Source organism: Coccidioides immitis (assembly GCF_000149335.2).
Source record: "Coccidioides immitis RS genomic scaffold supercont3.5, whole genome shotgun sequence".
Lineage (NCBI taxonomy): Eukaryota > Fungi > Ascomycota > Eurotiomycetes > Onygenales > Onygenaceae > Coccidioides > Coccidioides immitis.
The window spans coordinates 1,081,947-1,101,078 of NW_004504307.1; the positions used below are offsets into that span (position 1 = coordinate 1,081,947).

Sequence of the window (19,132 nt, forward strand, 5' to 3'; positions counted from 1 at the left end):
AATTAACTCGTTAATTCTTATCAGATGGCCTTTCCGCTTGGGGACTGCGCCTTTCCCCACGTTCCCCCTTGCATGTGGGGAACCCCTTCCCCGCCCCCACGGAGCTCCAGAATGCCGAGCTGCTCAACTTCACTGGAGCAAATGTGGTATATAGCGAGCTTCTGCGCTCCGGTGAGGCTGTGGCACTCCAAGTTGTCGTGCACCTACCATTGAACACTATCGCTCTGAAACAAGCAGATACCCGCATATCGACCATGTCGCAGAAGCTCAAGGTTGCCGTCTCTCAGGCCAGGACACGAGACACCCTCCAGGAGACCCTCGAGGCTCTCGAGAGGATCACCCGTGTTGCGGCATCCCGCGGCGCGAGAATCATTCTCTTCCCAGAGGGTTACCTGGGCGGATACCCGCGAACATGCACCTGGGGAGCGGCAATGGGAGGCCGCGATGACAGTGGTCGCGAGCAGTATTTACATTACTACCAGGCAGCCGTTGACATGGGAGATACGCCTGCTGGGGCGGGAGACGATTGGGTCTCCAGACGACTGCCCATCGCCGAAGGGAAGAATTATCGGGGTGACGGAACTAGAGAGGTCCTAGAACGCATTGCTCGGGAGACGGATATGCTGATCATCGTCGGCTTGATTGAAAGATGTGCCGGAAGTTTGTACTGTGCCGTTGTATACGTCGATCCCAAGCGTGGGGTTTTGGGCAAGAGAAGAAAGGTTATGCCAGTAAGCACATAGCCCCCTAGATAACTACCCACATAAACGGAATTGTTCTCTCAATCGGGCAGCTCTACCTTAAGCTGACATCGCTTACCCATCAGACCGGCACGGAGCGTCTCGTCTGGGCCCAGGGATCAGCTTCGACCTTAAAAGCCGTAACCACCGAAGTCGATGGCGTCAAGCTGACCCTCGCGGCTGCAATCTGTTGGGAGAACTACATGCCCTTACTCCGCCAAAGTCTCTACCAGCAAAATGTCAATTTATATCTTGCCCCAACCGCCGACGGTCGCGATACATGGCTCCCGCTCATGCAGACAGTAGCATTTGAAGGGAGAGCAGTTGTCTTAACTTGCAACCAATGCGTTAGGAAGAGCCAGCTACCCGGCTGGGTAAAAGGTGACGATAGCGCCCAGAAGGACAGCAGCGATTCCGATCCTATCCTCACGGGCGGTGGGTCCTGCATCATAAGCCCGATGGGGAAAGTTCTCGCCGGTCCGGTTTGGAACGTCGATGATGATGATGAAGGGGGATTGCAGATATCTGAGGCTGATTTCGAGGATTGTGTAAGGGGAAGATTAGATTTGGATGTTGCTGGGAGCTATTCGCGCAACGATGCGTTCAAGTTGACTGTTGAAGGACTCGATTTGAGTCCTCCTCCGATCTAAGATGTATTTATACCCATATAAGTCTTGCTGACTGCGCTCTTGTTGGAAAGGCCAGTCGTATTTCGATTAATATGATTATTCGATGACATAGTAACATTGTAATAGTTTCATATTAATATAAATTTTTGGATTTTTCCCCAGTGTTAAATGCTCAGCGACCTATATGTGAATCCAGTTTCATCGACAGTACCCAGAAACATACACATTCTCCAAAACTCCAAAGTTCACCAAAAGTGTATGTACCGTACTCACATGTATCTCTACGTCAACATATCGTCCAGTTTCTCTCCCAATATGTCCTCAATCGACAACACCCATCTCCGCACCTCTCGCTCCACATTTTCATCATCATCCTCCAACAGTTCACTGATATACGGCAACATCTCGGGTAGTAACGCAAGCCACTCCTCTCCTAAACGCTCTGTCAGTTGCTGCTCGCATTTGACTGCAGCTAGACGCGTGTATGGATTGTCCGCCCCACGGGCGTTGCCATGCCCTGCACGCATAAACTTCATGATCACCGTGTTTAGCTCTTTATGGTTATCTGGGGAGTCAGCTGCCACAGCAAGTTCGACAATGGTAGGAATTGCTTCGGCAGCCACGAGATCAAGGGTTGGGGAATTTGTGGCCATCGAGAGCTGCTTGATTAGAGGCTCTGAAATGGATGCCAGATGAGTCGGTGATTGCCAAAATTCTGTTGAATAATTGTCAGTACAGAGTATACTTTTGAAAAAGCTCGAAAATGTTCGGATAGGCCATACCATCTTGATCGTGTCCAAATGAATTACGAAGCATGCGTAGCACGGCCAGCCATAATGTTTTTGTGGCTTTATCGTTACACCGTGAAAACTTGAGCACTTCCACCGCACTCTCAATGATATAACTTGAGTAACCAGTGACAATAGACTATAAGAAATCAAGAGTCATTAGCTGAAGTCCAATATTAACGGTTTAATGCCAAGTGGGATTTTGCAAACCTTGAGGGTCCCGAAGAAGCTCTCCAAAAATCTGTAGAAAGTGGTTAACCGCGCTACGCGCCCTGTAGTATCCTTCTTTCCCAGTCCGCTAACAGCCCACGCCGTGAGATCAATAAACAGCGGACGGAAGACGGTGTCGTTCAACTTGTAAATCATCCTTACAGCGACATCATTGGCCCGAGACTCAATTTCGTCAACTTCAGCTTCATCAAAGCCACCATCATTTAATGGAGAAAGCTGAAGTCGGCGTAAATCGAATGCCTTGCACAACAACTTCATCAAAACAGAAACATTCTTAACTGTAGCAGACTTTGCATGTTTCTCAATGGCGGTTCTCACAACATCAAGAGCTTCCTGAACGGCCTGCGTAGCGTATTTCGTTAGCATTACCTGTCGTCTTGGAAAATCAACGCCCAAACTTACCCTTGAACCCTGCGTTACAGCCGAATCCCAATTCCGCTCAACGCCAGCAAAAGCCTCTTTGACATCCACTCTCTTCGCGAGCAGCTGTAATGCTTCCAGACGATTTTCATCGGAACCTTCCGCCAAGTCTGTGTTTGAGGATATGAATGACAGTTGCAGAATGTTGTCTAGATATTCGCCAGAAATCATCCAGGGAACATGAATGAGAAGGGCCGAAATCAGAGAATAGACAGCATCATGGAGCTGAGAATCGTCGTCTGATGCCGCAAGTGTGTCTCGTAATAGATCAATTGCTCGAGGAAGGGCTTCGGGGAGAGTAGGAATGATCCCTTCCCCAAGAATCTCCGACATCGATGCAAGACAGAGCAATCCCATCACCCTGATACGTCTGTCGGGTTGTCCAAGGCAATGCTCGCCCGAGATAACCTTGGCTGCCGCAAGAACCTGCGAGGGGTCCTTCTTGCCATACTTCTCTCCGATCTTTTCGATGCACGCAACGGCAGCATGCTTCAGCAGGATGTCGGGAGATGTCTCAAGGATATTAATCAGAACAGTTAAGAAAGATAGAACCCGTGCTTGCGATGCCTTGTCTCTGTCATTGCTCGAATCGAGGCGGTTTTCAAGGAGCTTGATCACTTTTCGCCGAAGATCGTCACTTGGCCGCTGAAGTAGAACCTCAATGGTATCGACGAAATCGACTAAGGACAATGTTCCCAGCAATGTACCCAGGGTTTCACCACAAGCGCTGTTTACAGGCTTGACTGTACGGACAGATTCGGACAGGGCGAGTGTTTGCTCCAATATAGTCGAGAAGAGTCCGTGGGCTTTATCAACCTGTTGCTCGGTTCCAGAATCGAAGCATTCACTCATCTTGGTTCGTAAAGATGTAAATTTAAGAAGATGCGAAAGAGCTTGCAGTAAGTCCACCGCAATTTTCTGCGGGTCCCTTCCATCTTCGCTGCCCACACCCAGAAGAGTCTTCGCAAGCGTTGGCTTCGGTTGCAATGTATCCTTAACCAAATTGAGGTATCTTGCATATGTCTAGGAATATATTAGATGGAGCATATACAAAATCAGTGATTTCCATTCTACTTACAATGAGCTGTAATTCGGCATTGCAATCGGATGCGAGGGCGGTCATTGTCGCCAGAACGTCCTTATCCATGGAATATCGATTCGCAAACATAGCAAATACCGCGAACAAGAAATCTTCAGGGCCCAATTTCGTGATGAGAGCTTCAAAGAGCCTGAGTCGGCGATACGACGGGATATGTTCAAAGGCGGTTGTAAAGGAAAGAAGCAGCTCGGATGTACCTGAGACGACATCTCTCTTCTGGTTTCTCAAGGATTGGACCAAAGGAGGTACCACTTGGTCGATAGTCTGAGAGACTAATTAGCGCTGAAAACAACAAAAGAAGGGAATGTAAATGATTACTTGATCTATCACTAGAGCCGAGTACTCATCGTCTTTTCTTAGGACACTGGAGCCCATGAAGGTAAAAATCGGCATCACGCTATGCAAGACAAGCTCCGGCGCAACCGTTGCGAGTCCCGCAACCAGGAGAAGTGCAGTGTTTTGTACCTGCGGGCTTTCCGATGTTCGCACGCAATCTATTATTAAATCCGCCCTAATAGACGAAGTATTGATCTTCCGCGTGGGCATTCCTTTCCACTTATTGACAATACTTAACAGGATTCCAAGATTGAGACTCAGGAGGTAACTCATCTCTGATCTCGTTTGCAATTTCAGATGGTGGATAATGGTCAGCGTTTGGAAAAGCCCAGAAATAAGTTCAGGGTGATTTTCCGAGTGGGAACTGTCAATGAGCTCCAGAATAAAAGTCATCTTTTGCAGGACCGAGTCGGTTTCTTTATCCATAGAGCTCATCGGTACCATGTTATTCTGGCTGGTTCGTCTTTTCTTTGAGGGAGGACCACGAGACCCTAGATCTGGTACAGAAGCAGAAATCTTATTGAGGAACTCAAGGATAACAGGGCCGGATAGATCCACCGATCGGAGAAGGCCTTTTGCGGCGCCCGCCAACTTCCCATTCTCCAAGCTCAAAGAAATCTGGAGCAATCTATTCGCGAGGGACAACTCATGGGTTTCTTCGAGCGATGGCCAGACTTCCTTTAGACGGTTGAAACCTGCTGTTAAGAAAGATTCTCGATTAGACCTCGAGTTAGAAGTTAAAGATGAGAATAAAAGGTCAACAGCGTCCATGTCCTTGGGATAAATGATTGATAGAACTTGGTCCTCGAGCTCATTTGTGGATATTCGTTCGCCGTCTTCAATACGCTGAAGGTGTTCTAAGCTCAAGAGTCGCCACTGATCAAAAACCTGTCGGAGAGCTTCAGTGCAATTTAAGGAGCCGATTTTCCCGACCTTATTGAGGAACTTTAGCAGCCGTAACTTGACAGTATAGAGTGCTGTTTTAGACGCATGGGAGCAGAGAAACAAGAAGAGATCACGACGAAGAGGTTTTTTGAATTCTACTCCGGTAGATTCCGAGCGAGTCCGGTCAGAATCATCCTGAGATCGGGGTCCTCGAATTACTTGAGTCAACGTTCGGCCAACCTGATCTGGATCCAGGACATATTCCTCTAACGCAGGCATCAAAGCATGGTGAATAATCTTGTAAATATCCTTCATTGGTAAAAATTGAACGGATTCTGACCGTTCGTTTTGACCATAAAGGCACCCGCGACCCCAAATTTGAGCATTAGAATCATCGTTGTCCTTGCATTTTGAGGCAAGGCGGTCAATCAAGCTCAGGAGAGCCGCAGCCTCTCTCCGGACCCTCTCTGAGGGATCCGCAAGAGCAGAAATTATATATGGAAGGATTCCTTGCATATCAGCGCTTTTATCAGCCATAGCAGTGATGCAAGATGACACAATACTAATAGCAACCGTCCTCGCTGTCACAGGGTATGGGCCAGAAAAAAATCGGATAAAGAAGGATAAGTAAAGAGGGTCGTCCAAAGGCTTATCCGGCCTTAAAACCGGCAATTTAATGAATCTCGACACCCTGTCCTTCGTAGAAGCTCCGTGGATAAAAGCCTCAGCTAATTGGTCGAATAGTAGGGACGAACCGGGTGCTAGGAAAGATGACTCCGTTATCGCTGCCTGGGATAGAGGTTCCAATGCGACTGCGAACGCGTCTTGGGTCTGAGAGCTGCTGATAAAATCTAACAGGTCCGCATCTTCGATTTCCATAGGCATAATGTCTGCTTGAAGGACAGTTTCCAAGGTCATTTCCAGTTGGGTGATGTCAACGCCCGCATTCTCTATGGCCTTGCGGAGCAATGGTGCGAGTGTGTCTGATTCGTTAAACTGCAAAAGTAGGTCGGACAGTTGCTTTCCCATTCCGTCCGCCACGAGACCTTGTCGTTGCAAGTCGCTAAATGCCTGCAGCAAAATGGTTAAAGCTTCGATGGTTTCGCTGTCGCTGAGGATGGCGCGTTGTATTAATTGACCAACGAACGGAATACGAGCCGGGTCAGATCGCTTCCCATTCTCCTGAACACAGCTTCTTATTAAACCAATGATCAAGCCTGTCACCGCGTACCGGCCACTAAGTTCTTCGAAAACCTCGATAACATTGTCCAGCCTAAGGACCGCTTTAACGACTTTTGATGGTAGTGATTTCTCATGTTTCTGTTGAGATAGCACAGACAAGCAGGTAATACCTGAAACAAAATTTGTTTGCGTCCAAGAACCTGTCACTGCCTCCATCAAATTGTCAAGAACGTGATCTTCGAGGGATGCCTTGTTTGCGAGAACAACACACAACATGTAACAGCCAACGACAAGCTGAGGTGCCTTTCTCAGCATAAAGGCATCGTTCAATACTGGTAAAATCCGTATCAACACATCTTCTTTGTTCCTTGTCTCGATTTCCATCCTGCCAGACTTAGCTGAATCCAGCATGTTTGCGAGTGCCTCCGTAGTGATCCCAGCCCAGAATGAAACGAGTCCTTGGTAATGGGCCTGGGACTTGCTGACTTGTAAAACATAATTGTTCAAAGCCGAGAAGAATGACTTGTTTGTTGAAGCACTCTGGACAATCACTTGCCGGGGTGGGAGGGTCATACTTCTTTTATAAGGAAGAAAGACCTTGAAAGTCTGAGTGAGGTCCTCGGGTAAAATGGATAGGAAGTTTAAGAATAGCGGAGTGGTATGATATGGAAGGAATGTGAGGAGAAGGAAAGACGTATTATACTCGTGCACTCTAAAGAATGATCTGTTAGTTACTGGAAGGGATAACGCTCGAGACAAAACGAGTCCTATACGTACCGAAACCGTCGAATAAGCCAGTCAACAGCTTTGACCGCTGGTGTCAACAATAGGCGGGCACCAACTAGGGAGAGGAAGTCCTCCAGCACACTGTCCAGCTCTTTATTCTGGCTCGTGGTCATTTGCCCACGGTCCTCCGTTTTGCTCTGATCGCTGAAAATGTTTCGTCTGAACGAGAGAAACCGTGAATCCAGAGAGCATAACTCTTGAAACCCTTCGTGGCATACTTGAAAGATCGTATCAAAATCTTGGGAGCCGGCAATTTTCTTCTCGAATATCAGAGACTGAGAATGCGCTGCTCTCTGCGCTTTAAGGTCGAGCTGATGGGTTGATGTTGCTGCGATCTGCGCGAGCTGCGCAGCGAGGGACGACGCCATTCCGAAAGCTCGTGCGGATTCTAGACCTCACGGCTCTTAGAATGATTGCATTCCTAGAATGAACGTGTAAAATAAACCGCCCCCCGATCGCGAGTCGTCAACGCACTTCTTTCACAGTGGAATTGACAAACGAAGCTCTAAAAATTTATGTTCCATAAAGGGAAATTTTACCCGGCCGATGGAGGCAAGTTTACCCGGCTGCGGTGCTCTGCGCTCCCCGGCCGGCATCGACGTCACGATAGGGACGCCGAATGAAGAGTAATCAGAGGCCACAACAGCAGAGATGGAATCAAGGGAGGGGAAGGTACTCTTTACTACATTTGCAATCTGCTTTGGCACCGGAAGCTGACACCGACAATATAGGGAAAACCAGCGATACCTAGGTTTGCGAGCTTCAAACCGAAGCCGCAGCGCCCTTCAGAACGGCCAGAGGCAAAGAGAGAGGACACAGAGCACGAAGGTCGCGACAGCACTCGCCATTCACACAGGTCCGAACACAAGGAGGAACACAGTATCTCAACTAAAAGCAGCGATCGTAAAACTCGCGCACCTCTAGCAGCATCCAGAGAAGATCCACGCGACCGCGAATCTTCCCGTTACAATGAGCATAAAGAGCCGGAGCAGCATAGAGCAGACATTTTTAAGATTGACAAGCGAGGAGACAAATACAACGTGGAATATGGTTCTCCCCATCTCTATGATATACCTTCTTACCACAGGACTGGTGCAGGAAGGGTACTGGGTCTCCGAACAGACTATACCATAGATCGCGAATTGAGCTTCGGAACCAAAATCGTGATTCGCCCACGTGGTAGCAATCGCGGAACTGACAATGGCAGGCAAAGATACAATTCCTCTTTGTGGAAGAGAGCTAGTAGGTTCAAAGAATTCCGGCGAGTTCGACCAGTGTCCCACGCCCCGGGTGATTTGGAGTCAGAGTCGAGTTTTATTTCTTTGTCCGCGAGCGGGGGTAGGAAGCGAAGAAGAGTTGACAACAAAGCTTCTTCTGAAGATTCCGGCCCTGATTATCGATCAATCGAGGGGAAGGCTAAGCCTACCGATAGCCTTGCTTTGGATTTAGACATGACCTCGGATTCAGATATAGAGTCGGAAGAGGTGGCGGCTCGACGCCGTAATGCGTCTCTTTCAGCACATGTGTCCGTGCATCCGGATGATATCAACGGTTGGCTGGACCTCATCAGTCATCAGGGCTCCATGGTTGGTACCGCAGATTCAGAGGGCCATCGAACCTACACGATGGCCGAGAAAAAGAGTATTGCAGACATTAAAATTTCCATGTATGAGAGAGCTTTGAACAAAATACCACACAATGCTCCTCGCGACCGTCTTCTGCTTGGGATGATGGAGGAAGGTGCCACAATATGGGATACGAAAATATTATTGTCTAAGTGGAAGAGTGTCCTTCAGTTAAACCCAGGGTACATCGCTTTATGGGTTAAGTACCTAGACTTTCAGCAGACTCGATTTGTTAATTTTACATATGAAAATTGCCGCTCAATTTTCCTAGAGTGCCTGAGAATCAATCAAACGCATTGTGACAACCTTAACCGAGGCGTTGTCCATCTTTATATCCTCCTTCGGCTGAGTTTGTTTATGCGAGAAGCAGGATATTTTGAGCACGCCGTTGCTTTATGGCAGGCAACTTTGGAGTTTAATTTCTGTGGCCGTACTGTTGATATTAAAAACAATCTTCCCAACGCGGTCCGGTCGTTTTCTGAATTTTGGGATAGTGAAATGCCCCGGTTAGGGGAGGTTGGTGCTAAGGGCTGGAATAGCAATGAGAATGAGCCACCAGCCTCCAAGTCGGACCCCCCTATTGCCGATATCGATATGAAGGCGATTTTTGACTCATGGGGTAAACTAGAACGCCGCCAGATGCGTCGTTCTCGTCTACCCGCGAGAACATTGGATGAGGTTCAGGAAGACGACCCTTACAGAGTGATACTATCTTCTGATATCCAAGACTTCCTTACTTTCTTTTCGGAGCCGGGTCTGCTGGACTTACTTCTCGATGCATTTCTACTCTTTTGCCATCTTCCACCACACTCTTCCCGGGAAAATGCTCATATCCTTAAGGAATGGCGTGAAGACCCATTTATTCGCAACCTGATTCTAGAACAAGAAACAGCTTCCTCACAATGGTTTAGAGATCCGTCCCATGAAATGGATGAGCCTGACTTACCTACGCCTGTCTCACTTCCTTATTCTAACTTCGCAGTCACCCACGACACCATTTTCAGCGACGGTTCGTCATGGTTTTCGGCATTCAAGTCCTGGAGGTCTACGTATGTTGATGATACCAGCTCTCTCGATGCTCCATGGGTTCGGCGGACCTTAAGACAACTGGTGGAATGGGTCCCTGAGAATGATACACTTGCGGAATATTCGGTCGGTCTTGAATACATTTGCAATTCCAGCGACGCAGCAAAATATGCCAAAAACCTTCTACGAAAGCGTCCCTCGAGTATTACCCTGTATAACGCGTACGCGTTGATTGAGCGCCGCCGTGGTCAAGAAATTGCAGCCGAGAAGGTCTGGATGACGACCTTGTCAATGAGCAAATCCTTTCCAGAGGAAGTTAGGAAGGACTCTATAATGCTATGGCAATCTTGGCTTTGGGAGGCGCTAAGGAGTAACGATGCCTGCAAAGCAATCCGGTTACTTATCGCACTTCCGGAGAATGCTATCAATGTCGATGAGCTATCAAGAGACTCACAGGCGGCAACCGGGTTTAGCCCTGCAGAGTTTCTGAAAACTCAAAGAGTAAGTTGATATTAAACACCAAGTCTTTTATTCAATCCTCCTTACTAGTTCTAGGTCCTGGTTGAAGCGCAGAATTATGGACTATCGTTTCGGAATTCGACCGTATTCATCAGCAATACGGAATGTCTTGCTCTCTTACACTACCTCACGCGGACTTTTGAAATCGAAAGTGCTTTAAACATATACCGAGCTGCTGAAGAGCGCTTGAAGGACAGCCACTTAGAACAGACTCCCCTAGCTGAGCTTCTCCATCAGTCCAAAGCTAAACTTCTGTGGCATCATATCTCCAACACCATGAAATACAAGCCAGCCCTAGTCCGTGAAGAGCTGTCTAATAGCCTCTCTCTTTTCCCAAACAACTCTATATTCCTTAGCATCTTCGCTTATAATGAATCTCGTTTCCGAATTGATGACCGGGTTCGCCTCATTCTTCGGCAGCATATCTCCTCTTCCTCGCGCCGTAGTCTAGACGGAAATATGGGAACTCCGGGACACTCTCCCCTTACACCCCATTTCTTTTCCATCTATAGTGAACTCCATCGAGGTGTTTCTGCTGGATCGACAGCTCATTCGGTCCGTGCAGCTTTTGAAACAGCAGTTAGCTCGCCCCCTGGCCAATATAGTGCCGCGATATGGAAGCTCTATATTCTCTTCGAGCTAGGTTGGGGTCGAAAAGAACGCGCCCGTGACGTCTTCTACCGGTCTATTCGTTCCTGTCCATGGGTAAAGGAATTGGTTCTTCTAGCATTTACAGAGCCCGGTCTAAAGGAGATGATGGGTACCGACGAATTGAGAAAGATCTGGAATGTGCCTGTCGAGAAGGGCTTGCGAATTCACGTTGATTTGGAGGACGTGCTTGAGGAAATGGACGATGAAAAGAGCATCAGCGGACAGTCTGCAATTAACCCGTCTGGTGATCAGAGTAGCGATGGTGAAATGTAGAATATAGGTTTATATAGGTTTATTACATTCCACACATATATCAGTTAACGTTAGGCACAAAATTCCTTTCCTCTCTCTTCTGCTTTACCCAAGCTCCCAACTCATTCCATACCGCTTTCTTCTCCGCCAAAGACATGGTCGCAGCTAATCCGCTTGTCGTCGTAGCGACGAATACCCTCGCTCCTTTCCACTCCTCGTTGTCTCCTTCTCCCGGCTTTATCACTCCCATATTCTCACTTTCATCCTGCCACCCATACCTAAACTCCTCCTTTTTAATATTTTTCCCTTTCCTCACCCTCCAAATTGCTTCCCAGATGCTCTTCCCAACCAGACACACAGCCTCGGGCCTATTTCTCCTCACTTTCTCTTCAAGTACCGGCACACCCGCATCCATCTCCGCCTTGGACAACATACTCGCGTCGCGCGTCGGGCGCGCCACGATGTTCGTATTACCCACGCCGTACAGCTCCGGAAGCCGATACGTATCGCTAGGCGGATGTTGACGCATCGTTATGCCCGACCAATGAAGGAGTTTCCAGTATAGATTGGACGGGTGGGCGTAGACGAAGCCAGTTTGGCCTGTCATGATGCCGGGATTGACGCCGATAAAGAGAAGAATAAGGCCTTGGGGAATGGTGTCGTGCAGCAGGCTGATCGGGCCGCTTGGTGTGGCTAGGTCGGAGGCCGGTGGAGCGGATTTAAAGCTGCGGGTGCGTTTCGTGGGGGACGGACGACAAGGTTTCTCGAGGGTTTGGGCGGATTGAGACCGGGTCGTTCGTCGGGTTGGGGATATCGGGGGCCGCGAGAAGGGTTCACTGAGCAGCGATGCGACATCGCCCCCGGGTTCACTGCCAGCGTCTTCGAGTTTTCGTTTCAATGGTGATGATCTTTTGGTGGGCGAAGCAGGCTGTTGCTCTGCTCGTCCATTCTTAGATGGCGAGATGTGAACATATTTGTCGAGGACACCGTTGAAAGAGGTCAATGGCGCGGAACTGGAAATGTCCTCGTTCGGCATTGCGATTCGCGAACTGTGAAATTATACTAACACAAACACCCCAAATCAGCTGGTATGGTTGTGTCAGGAGTTATATAATTTCCCAGCGGATTTGTCGCCGTGTGGCAAGAGAACAGGCGCAGCCCGCAGTCCGATCATTCTCGAGCAGGCAGAAGCTTTGAGAGGATGCACCCGGCCCGCGAATGGTGATCCTGATATTTAGCTCGTTAGGCATCAGCAGCCTTGGGAAGCAATCTTAGCTTGCTTAGGAGCGCGCGGAACGTGGTTCGCTCAAGGTTGATGATCATCAAGTGGAACATCGTTGCTCCGAGACGGTCAATCGCTTCACGATCCCAAACATCATCATCGGCGGAACTCTTGTGGTGATGTTCAGGATATCGTATTTATTTTGTGTTACATACAAATATATACCTTTAACATTTTGGCAAATCAGTCCCAAGATCGAGTGGATCTGTCAACATTTAAAAAGAAAATCACAGAAATGTCCTGTCAAGACGCTCTGCCGCGCCAGTAAAAAAGCTTCTCATAAATATACAGGTTGCTGGGAAGAGACTAAAACTGGACCGTCTATGGTACGGCACGGGCCAACTTGACTCCCTCAGCAGAAGAGTTCAAAATGCATGTGCTCTCAAAGCCAGGCGGAAGGAATTAGTTAGGTCATTATACTTTCATAACTCGTGCCGGCCTCTTGGGCAATGTCCATGGTTCGGGGCAGACAACCTATACAGCGTCAAATTAGCCACAAGGTCCAGTCCAGCTTTCCGGCATAAGTAAATTTCGAATTGCGTACCTCGCCTTCGCTGTAACCCCAGAAATATACAATCATTCCCACGATATAATAGATAGCGGGATTCGTGCCCTGATATAATAGGGCCGCCAGAAGGGTGCTGACCGGAAGTACTAGCAATCGAGCTTCGATGCTACGGTGGACAAGGGTTCCCGCAATGGGCTTCAAAGGCCATTCCAACGCGATACCGATCAACCCAAATATTACATTGAAAATCTGAAGGACGGGGACAGGTTTAACTGCTCCATCGAGGTTCTTGGTGAGGAAGTCCCAGAAGACCTTCGGCCAGAAGAATCCGTGAATACCAGCGGCAAACTGGCCTGCACAAGACATTAGTACTTGGAAAGGACTCGTCAAAGGGCGACACGTTCGGACATACAAATTGCTGCGGTGAGGACAATTAATCTTGCTAAGTGGTTCTTGATCAACTTTCCCATCTTGTCATGTCCCGTATATCACAGCGGGCTTTCCCTTCCTCCTCCTGCACTCCCAATGAAGACGAAATCAAAGTTATAGCGCTCGAGGAAAACAACGATACTTGTGCGCAAAACCGCTCGCACAGTCGGGGTGTGAGCAGTAAGTTGAGGGATATATTGTGGCTCGGGAAGGTCAGATGTGCGGCTATCGGGACAGCCAAAAAGGGGGCGACATCGTAATGATAACGGCAGTATGTAAGATTTAAAGGGGCTGTGAGGAAAGCCTGAAAGCTGAGTGCCTTGTTCACTTCCTCTCTATTTGCTTCACGGATGACACAGTTCTGCGACAGAGGTACCAAGGCAGCATGAGACAGGCGAGTCGCACGATAACCAAGTGGGAAGACTATGATTCTAAAGTCGTAATCAGCATGAATTGATCATAAATAACGTAAGAGAAGGGGCCAAAAGTGCCCACCTGCTTGGACTATCATCAGCTTCCTGAGCATTGTCAAAGCTCCTGAATTATTGTTGACAAGAGGCCTGGTCTGAGCGATAGTTATTCGCCCGTCGAGGTCGCACGTCAACAAGACAGAGTTCGAAGCGATGTGATCTGCAAACTAAAGCAGAGAAGTTCAAAAAAGAGGTCTGTATCAAGAAAATAATATTCTGGCGCTGTAACCGGTCTCTTGTTTCGCTCGTGAGCGATGCAGTTGTCAACGACTTTTCCTTCTCAAGAAGTACTTGAGGCGGACCCCATAAATGCTTTTCTCCGAAGTTCAGTTGACAAGGATTGGAGGACACAGCCAGCGGCCCCGTTCTTCTGCTCTCACGGCTCTGGATGGCTTTCTCGAACCCATGGCCATCGCTGCCCACAGGCTGCATGCATGCATGCAAGCCAGTTGGCGGGAGCGTGAGCAAAGGCGGGGGTTCCAATGGACTTGTGACAATATTGGTCAGAAAGTAGACTGACCCTGCACAACTTTGAGACGCCAAGGGCCTTGGAACACAAGATGAGTTCTATCATTCGCTGCTTTTGCAAAGAGTCAAGATTCGACTAATGTGTGATCGCAAGGGTTGTCGATGTGATGAGGCCTGGGCTTCCTGCATGGATCTCGACAGCGAACGCTGTGGTTGGACGGCCAGTGCAACGACTCTAAGCGCCACAGATTTTTCGTGCACTCATGGCACTTCGCTTGACTGGGGGGGCCATCATGAAGAAATCGACACTCTTCAAACGCGTCGTTACCAGTCAAAAGAATATATTTTTGTTGCAGAATACAATACAAGGGAAGTTGAGATGGTTACTCTCCCGACAGAAGAGGCTCCCGAGAGTCTTTGATCGCTCCAGCTTGAGCCGTCTCTGTGCCGGCCCTTTTACGCAAATCATCTTGCCAACTCCTCAGGCGGGCGGGAACCTTAACCTTGTTGACACCCGATACAAGACCCATAGAAGAGTGTTCGTCACAGCGGGCTGAAAAGTGGCGTCTTCCGGCAGGAGGGCTCTTGGTCTTTGGACACCAAGTACTCCGTATCAGGCGGAGAAAAACTTAAGAGCTTTTATGCATGAATCTCCCGTTTGTATGTTTACCCGAGACGACCGAAGTAGTGATACAGCACAATTGCCTCCATTCGCAAGGCATACATGTCCTAGAAATGCAGTACGCTGGAGCAATATATAGCAACTTCCTTTTAGTCTTCCAACGGTCTGTCGCTGCCTTCGGTTGTCGGTCTGTCACACGTCCATGGCAAAACGCGTTCATGGCCGTGAGCTACGAGCGGCGGCAGATGGAACAAACTTTCCTACCCCTCTTGATACCGCCCTCTCAGGGCCCTCATTGGAGGGTATGCCATGTGGACCGGGTGGCGCCAAGGGGTGCGGCCGCAAGGTCAGTCAAGGACCCGGCGCTTGCAGAAGAGACAAATGATAGGCCAGAGTCCCAGGCTTGAAAGCAATTACTATAAATACCAAAACCTGTCAAAATGAATCGAGCCGTCCGGGCTTTCTGCTCTCGCAAAGGGCCGGGACGGTGTTGGACAGAATATTTCTCGCCTAATCAAGACTTTTCCAACAGAATTCGCAAGTGCTTCAAAGCCGCCGCGGGAAACCGACTCGTCCGGTTGGGAAGAATTGATGCGTTCCAGTCCTTGCTCTCCGAAGCGCCGAATCACCACCACCGCCCACAGGTGCCTGTAGCCATAGCGAACTCAAATTAACCGATCATTGATCAGATCATGATTCTCACCGTAAGCCGGCGCTTTACCCTGTTCAGCTAGGGGCTCCTCCTAGAGGACAGCAGAATCACTGAAGGCGTGAAGTTGAGTTGCCAAACTATGATTTGGCTGCTTGCTTAAATGAGGTGATTTCGAAAGCGAATCATCGCGTGTAGAAAGACTTGCCGACCATTTCGTTGGCCAGCACTATGCCCGGAGTGGTTTCTTCTCCGGCAGGTCTCGGTAGTCATATCGGACAGAAACACCCCCGACGGCAGCAAATCTGCCCAGGCTAGGGTAATATCACATCATCGCTCGTTGGGCTTTCACTTATTGTGGTTTAGCAATGTTCTCAGCAGCCTAGCCTGGCTGAGGGATCTCAACAGACAAGGATCCCGTTCATCATCGCCCCAGAAGCACCCTCGACAGCTGGGCAGATCATTCGGAATCCTTCATAGCCCCCCCTTGGCTCTGCAGTCTTTCTCAGCACAGATTCACGCAGCCAGGGTCGTAGACCTTCTGTGTGATAAAATTAGGATTGGCCTTTCAACACACCCTTGCCAGGTTTGCTCGTCGCAAACTGGGGTTTGCACCACCGACACAAATTCACGAAAACATCGATTTCAAAATCGTCTCAACATCAAGGAAAACACAAATTAAACACTCGAAATATCTGCGAGGGCAATCGGATCACTTGATCACCGAAAGCTGACTCGACTTTGGGGTTAGCAAGGAATTTGGAATCGGCTTGCGTCTCATCGCTGCCGCAGAAGCAAGACACGACCTCCAACGGACGACTGAGACACGAACCGATCCACCAGCTTGAATATCTGAAGCTGCCAACACCCAATTCCGACACTTCTCAGACAAGCAACGTCCACTTGGAACGTGCTGGCTTGCTTAACGATTTCTTTCTTGGAATTATCTTGGATACATAACAATCCCACGACAAAACAGCGCAAGTTACAACCTGCGTCTTGCTCGACAGTGCCTTACCAACGTCATAATTTGAGACTTCAAAACGAATCTGTGGCGAATAGCGACAAGAAACAGAAGTGATATATGTTACAGAAGAGGAGCAAAAAATACAAGGCCCTCTAGAAGCCTATGCGAACACCCAGCTCCGCAACACATGGATAGGCACAAACGCTGGCGGCAACAAACTTTCAACGCGTATCCGATCAAGGGGATTGAATTGTCCAAATTGAGCCTCGCGAAACCAAGATAGCACCGGAAAGAGAAAGCTTAGTATACCACAGACCAATTTCCTGTGGGCATCTCTGCCGCGGAGCCCCCTCTTGGTCTCTGCGTTACCGCTTTGGTCAACGTGGAGCCACTTCGATACTCCTTTAATATTGATGCGCCAGCTTTGCTTTACACTCAAAGATAACTATTACGATCGCACCTCTTTCTCGCGGCTTATCTCATGTTATTGGCCTTTCTTTCTTTCTTTTTTCCTCATATCGGGCGTTCACTCACTTAATTCCTCTCAACTTCTCTGAGCTCGCAGACCTGAGGTCCAGCGAAGCCTTTTGGTTCTTTGTTTCTATCGCCAATCTCCATCCTGTTTGCTTTTTATGGGAATCTGCGTAGGTCAGAATCATGGAGCAATCAGCGTGGAAGCGGCATTTTAGCGGTTCTAAAATTATATTTTATATCCTATTCCATGGGATGCATCTGGGAGTTTTTATTTTTGGATGGTAGGTGATGGATGCTCGCGATGCTAAGTGGCTTGCTGGGCCGAACGAATACAAATGCTAACAATCCTCAACAGGTATAAACAGGCTGGCGATATTCGACTTGCACCACTTAATACCCTGCAGTTTTCAGTATGGATATCCCGAGGAGCTGGTTTAGTCCTCTCCGTCGATGGCCTTCTCATCCTGCTTCCGATGTGTAGAACCCTCTTGCGCGTTGTCAGACCGAAATTTAGATGGCTGCCGCTCGATGAATCGATATGGTTCCATCGACAGGTTGCGTATTCATTGCTCTTCTTTAGCCTTCTCCATACTCTCTCTCATTATGTGAAGTGAGTCTATTACCGCAGAAATAGTTCAATTCAGAAATCCTTGTCGCTAACAGAGTACAGCTTTTTCAATGTTGAAAAGTCTCAAGTCCGTCCGGAAACTGCGGTTCAGATCCACTACACTCAAGCTGGTGGTATCACTGGGCATATCATGCTCTTGTGCATGCTATTGATGTACACCACGGCCCATGCACGTATCAGGCAACAAGCTTTTGAGACTTTTTGGTATACGCACCATCTATTTATTCCATTCATGCTAGGCCTTTACACCCATGCTACGGGCTGTTTCGTGCGAGATACCGTCGACCCCTTCTCTCCATTCGCAGGAAAAGACTTTTGGGACCATTGCATTGGTTATGAAGGGTGGAGATGGGAGCTCTGGGGTGGTGGAATCTATCTCATCGAGCGGCTCTACCGTGAAATCCGTGCTGCTCGGGAAACACAAATTACCAAGGTTGTTAGACATCCCTACGGTAAGTCTGACGTCCATAAGATCGACTTACAATTTCAAATGCTTATACATGCTGCTACAGATGCCATGGAAATTCAATTCAGCAAGCCTAGTATGAAATATAAAGCTGGGCAGTGGCTATTCATCCAGGTTCCCGACATTTCTCGAGGCCAATGGCATCCATTTACCATCACATCCTGCCCTTTTGATCCCTACATCAGTATCCACATCCGCCAGGTGGGCGATTGGACCAGAGCCCTCGGCAACCGTCTTGGTTGCGGCCCTCAACAAGCCAAAGATATAGACGGCCTCGATCCCCTCGGAATGTACGAGATTGCGGTCCAAAACGGCCAGACCATGCCGAAAATTCGCATAGATGGACCGTACGGAGCTCCAGCCGAGGACGTGTTCGACAACGAAATTGCCATTCTCATCGGTACCGGTATCGGAGTAACACCGTGGGCTTCGATCCTCAAAAACATCTGGCATCTGCGCGCTGGACCAAATCCACCTACCCGTCTTCGCCGAGTCGAGTTCATTTGGATATGTAGAGACACTAGTTCCTTTGAATGGTTCCACGCTCTTCTCTCCTCCCTCGAATCCCAATCTGCCGCCGATTCGAGCACTGGCCAGCAGTTCTTGCGTATCCACACATACCTAACCCAGCGGTTCGACCAGGACACCGCCGCCAACATCATGCTCAATTCTGTTGGCCAACAAGTTGACCCCTTAACTGAATTGCGTACCGGTACGAAGTTCGGCCGCCCGGACTTCAAGACGTTCTTTTCGGCTATGCGAACTGGACTTGTTGATCAGTCGTATATGCCCGGTCTGGATGCCTCATTGCGAACGGATGTTGGTGTGTACTTCTGTGGGCCGAACGTTGCAGCTAAGGAGATCAAAAAGGCAGCCAAAGAGTGTACGACGAGAGAGGTGCGGTTCAGATTCTGGAAGGAACATTTCTAAACTCGAAAACGGGAGAAGAGAGAGCGGGAGAGATGGCCTGCAAAAATGGATCTATCTCGCTGTGATGTTT

At 48.8% G+C, this 19,132-nt stretch overlaps 7 protein-coding genes across 7 annotated transcripts; 4 read left to right on the forward strand and 3 right to left on the reverse strand.

Annotated features, from left to right (window-relative positions):
• Window positions 1-154: 154 nt before the first annotated feature.
• CIMG_10233 (hydrolase) lies at window positions 155-2,014 on the forward strand. Its single transcript, XM_001239210.2, has 2 exons — window positions 155-731; window positions 827-2,014. The coding sequence occupies exons 1-2, from the start codon at window positions 255-257 to the stop codon at window positions 1,388-1,390; spliced, it is 1,041 nt and encodes a 346-aa protein (XP_001239211.1). The 5' UTR covers window positions 155-254; the 3' UTR covers window positions 1,391-2,014.
• Window positions 827-7,539, reverse strand: CIMG_10234 (U3 small nucleolar RNA-associated protein 10). Its single transcript, XM_001239211.2, has 7 exons — window positions 7,088-7,539; window positions 4,226-7,022; window positions 3,887-4,171; window positions 2,791-3,831; window positions 2,368-2,730; window positions 2,152-2,296; window positions 827-2,084 (listed from the first exon to the last, which is right to left on the reverse strand). Exons 1-7 carry the CDS (start codon window positions 7,462-7,464, stop codon window positions 1,651-1,653), a joined length of 5,442 nt encoding a protein of 1,813 aa, XP_001239212.2. The 5' UTR covers window positions 7,465-7,539; the 3' UTR covers window positions 827-1,650.
• A 196-nt stretch (window positions 7,540-7,735) lies between these two features.
• On the forward strand, window positions 7,736-11,238 carry CIMG_10235 (uncharacterized protein). The gene is made up of 3 exons (XM_001239212.2): window positions 7,736-7,768; window positions 7,828-10,248; window positions 10,303-11,238. Exons 1-3 carry the CDS (start codon window positions 7,748-7,750, stop codon window positions 11,188-11,190), a joined length of 3,330 nt encoding a protein of 1,109 aa, XP_001239213.1. The 5' UTR covers window positions 7,736-7,747; the 3' UTR covers window positions 11,191-11,238.
• Window positions 11,138-12,418, reverse strand: CIMG_10236 (mismatch-specific thymine-DNA glycosylate (mug)). The gene has a single exon (XM_001239213.2). The coding sequence runs from the start codon at window positions 12,203-12,205 to the stop codon at window positions 11,231-11,233; it is 975 nt and encodes a 324-aa protein (XP_001239214.2). The 5' UTR covers window positions 12,206-12,418; the 3' UTR covers window positions 11,138-11,230.
• A 147-nt stretch (window positions 12,419-12,565) lies between these two features.
• CIMG_10237 (PRO41 protein) lies at window positions 12,566-13,666 on the reverse strand. The gene is made up of 3 exons (XM_001239214.2): window positions 13,372-13,666; window positions 12,996-13,312; window positions 12,566-12,925 (listed from the first exon to the last, which is right to left on the reverse strand). The coding sequence occupies exons 1-3, from the start codon at window positions 13,427-13,429 to the stop codon at window positions 12,866-12,868; spliced, it is 435 nt and encodes a 144-aa protein (XP_001239215.1). The 5' UTR covers window positions 13,430-13,666; the 3' UTR covers window positions 12,566-12,865.
• A 1,484-nt stretch (window positions 13,667-15,150) lies between these two features.
• Window positions 15,151-16,077, forward strand: CIMG_12537 (uncharacterized protein; the record flags this gene model as incomplete). Its single annotated transcript, XM_004444693.1, has 4 exons — window positions 15,151-15,294; window positions 15,638-15,652; window positions 15,857-15,916; window positions 15,964-16,077. 4 exons carry the CDS (start codon window positions 15,151-15,153, stop codon window positions 16,075-16,077), a joined length of 333 nt encoding a protein of 110 aa, XP_004444750.1.
• A 1,144-nt stretch (window positions 16,078-17,221) lies between these two features.
• CIMG_10239 (NADPH oxidase) lies at window positions 17,222-19,062 on the forward strand (the record flags this gene model as incomplete). The annotated part of the gene is made up of 4 exons (XM_001239216.1): window positions 17,222-17,319; window positions 17,394-17,648; window positions 17,709-18,118; window positions 18,179-19,062. The coding sequence occupies 4 exons, from the start codon at window positions 17,222-17,224 to the stop codon at window positions 19,060-19,062; spliced, it is 1,647 nt and encodes a 548-aa protein (XP_001239217.1).
• Window positions 19,063-19,132: the final 70 nt, after the last annotated feature.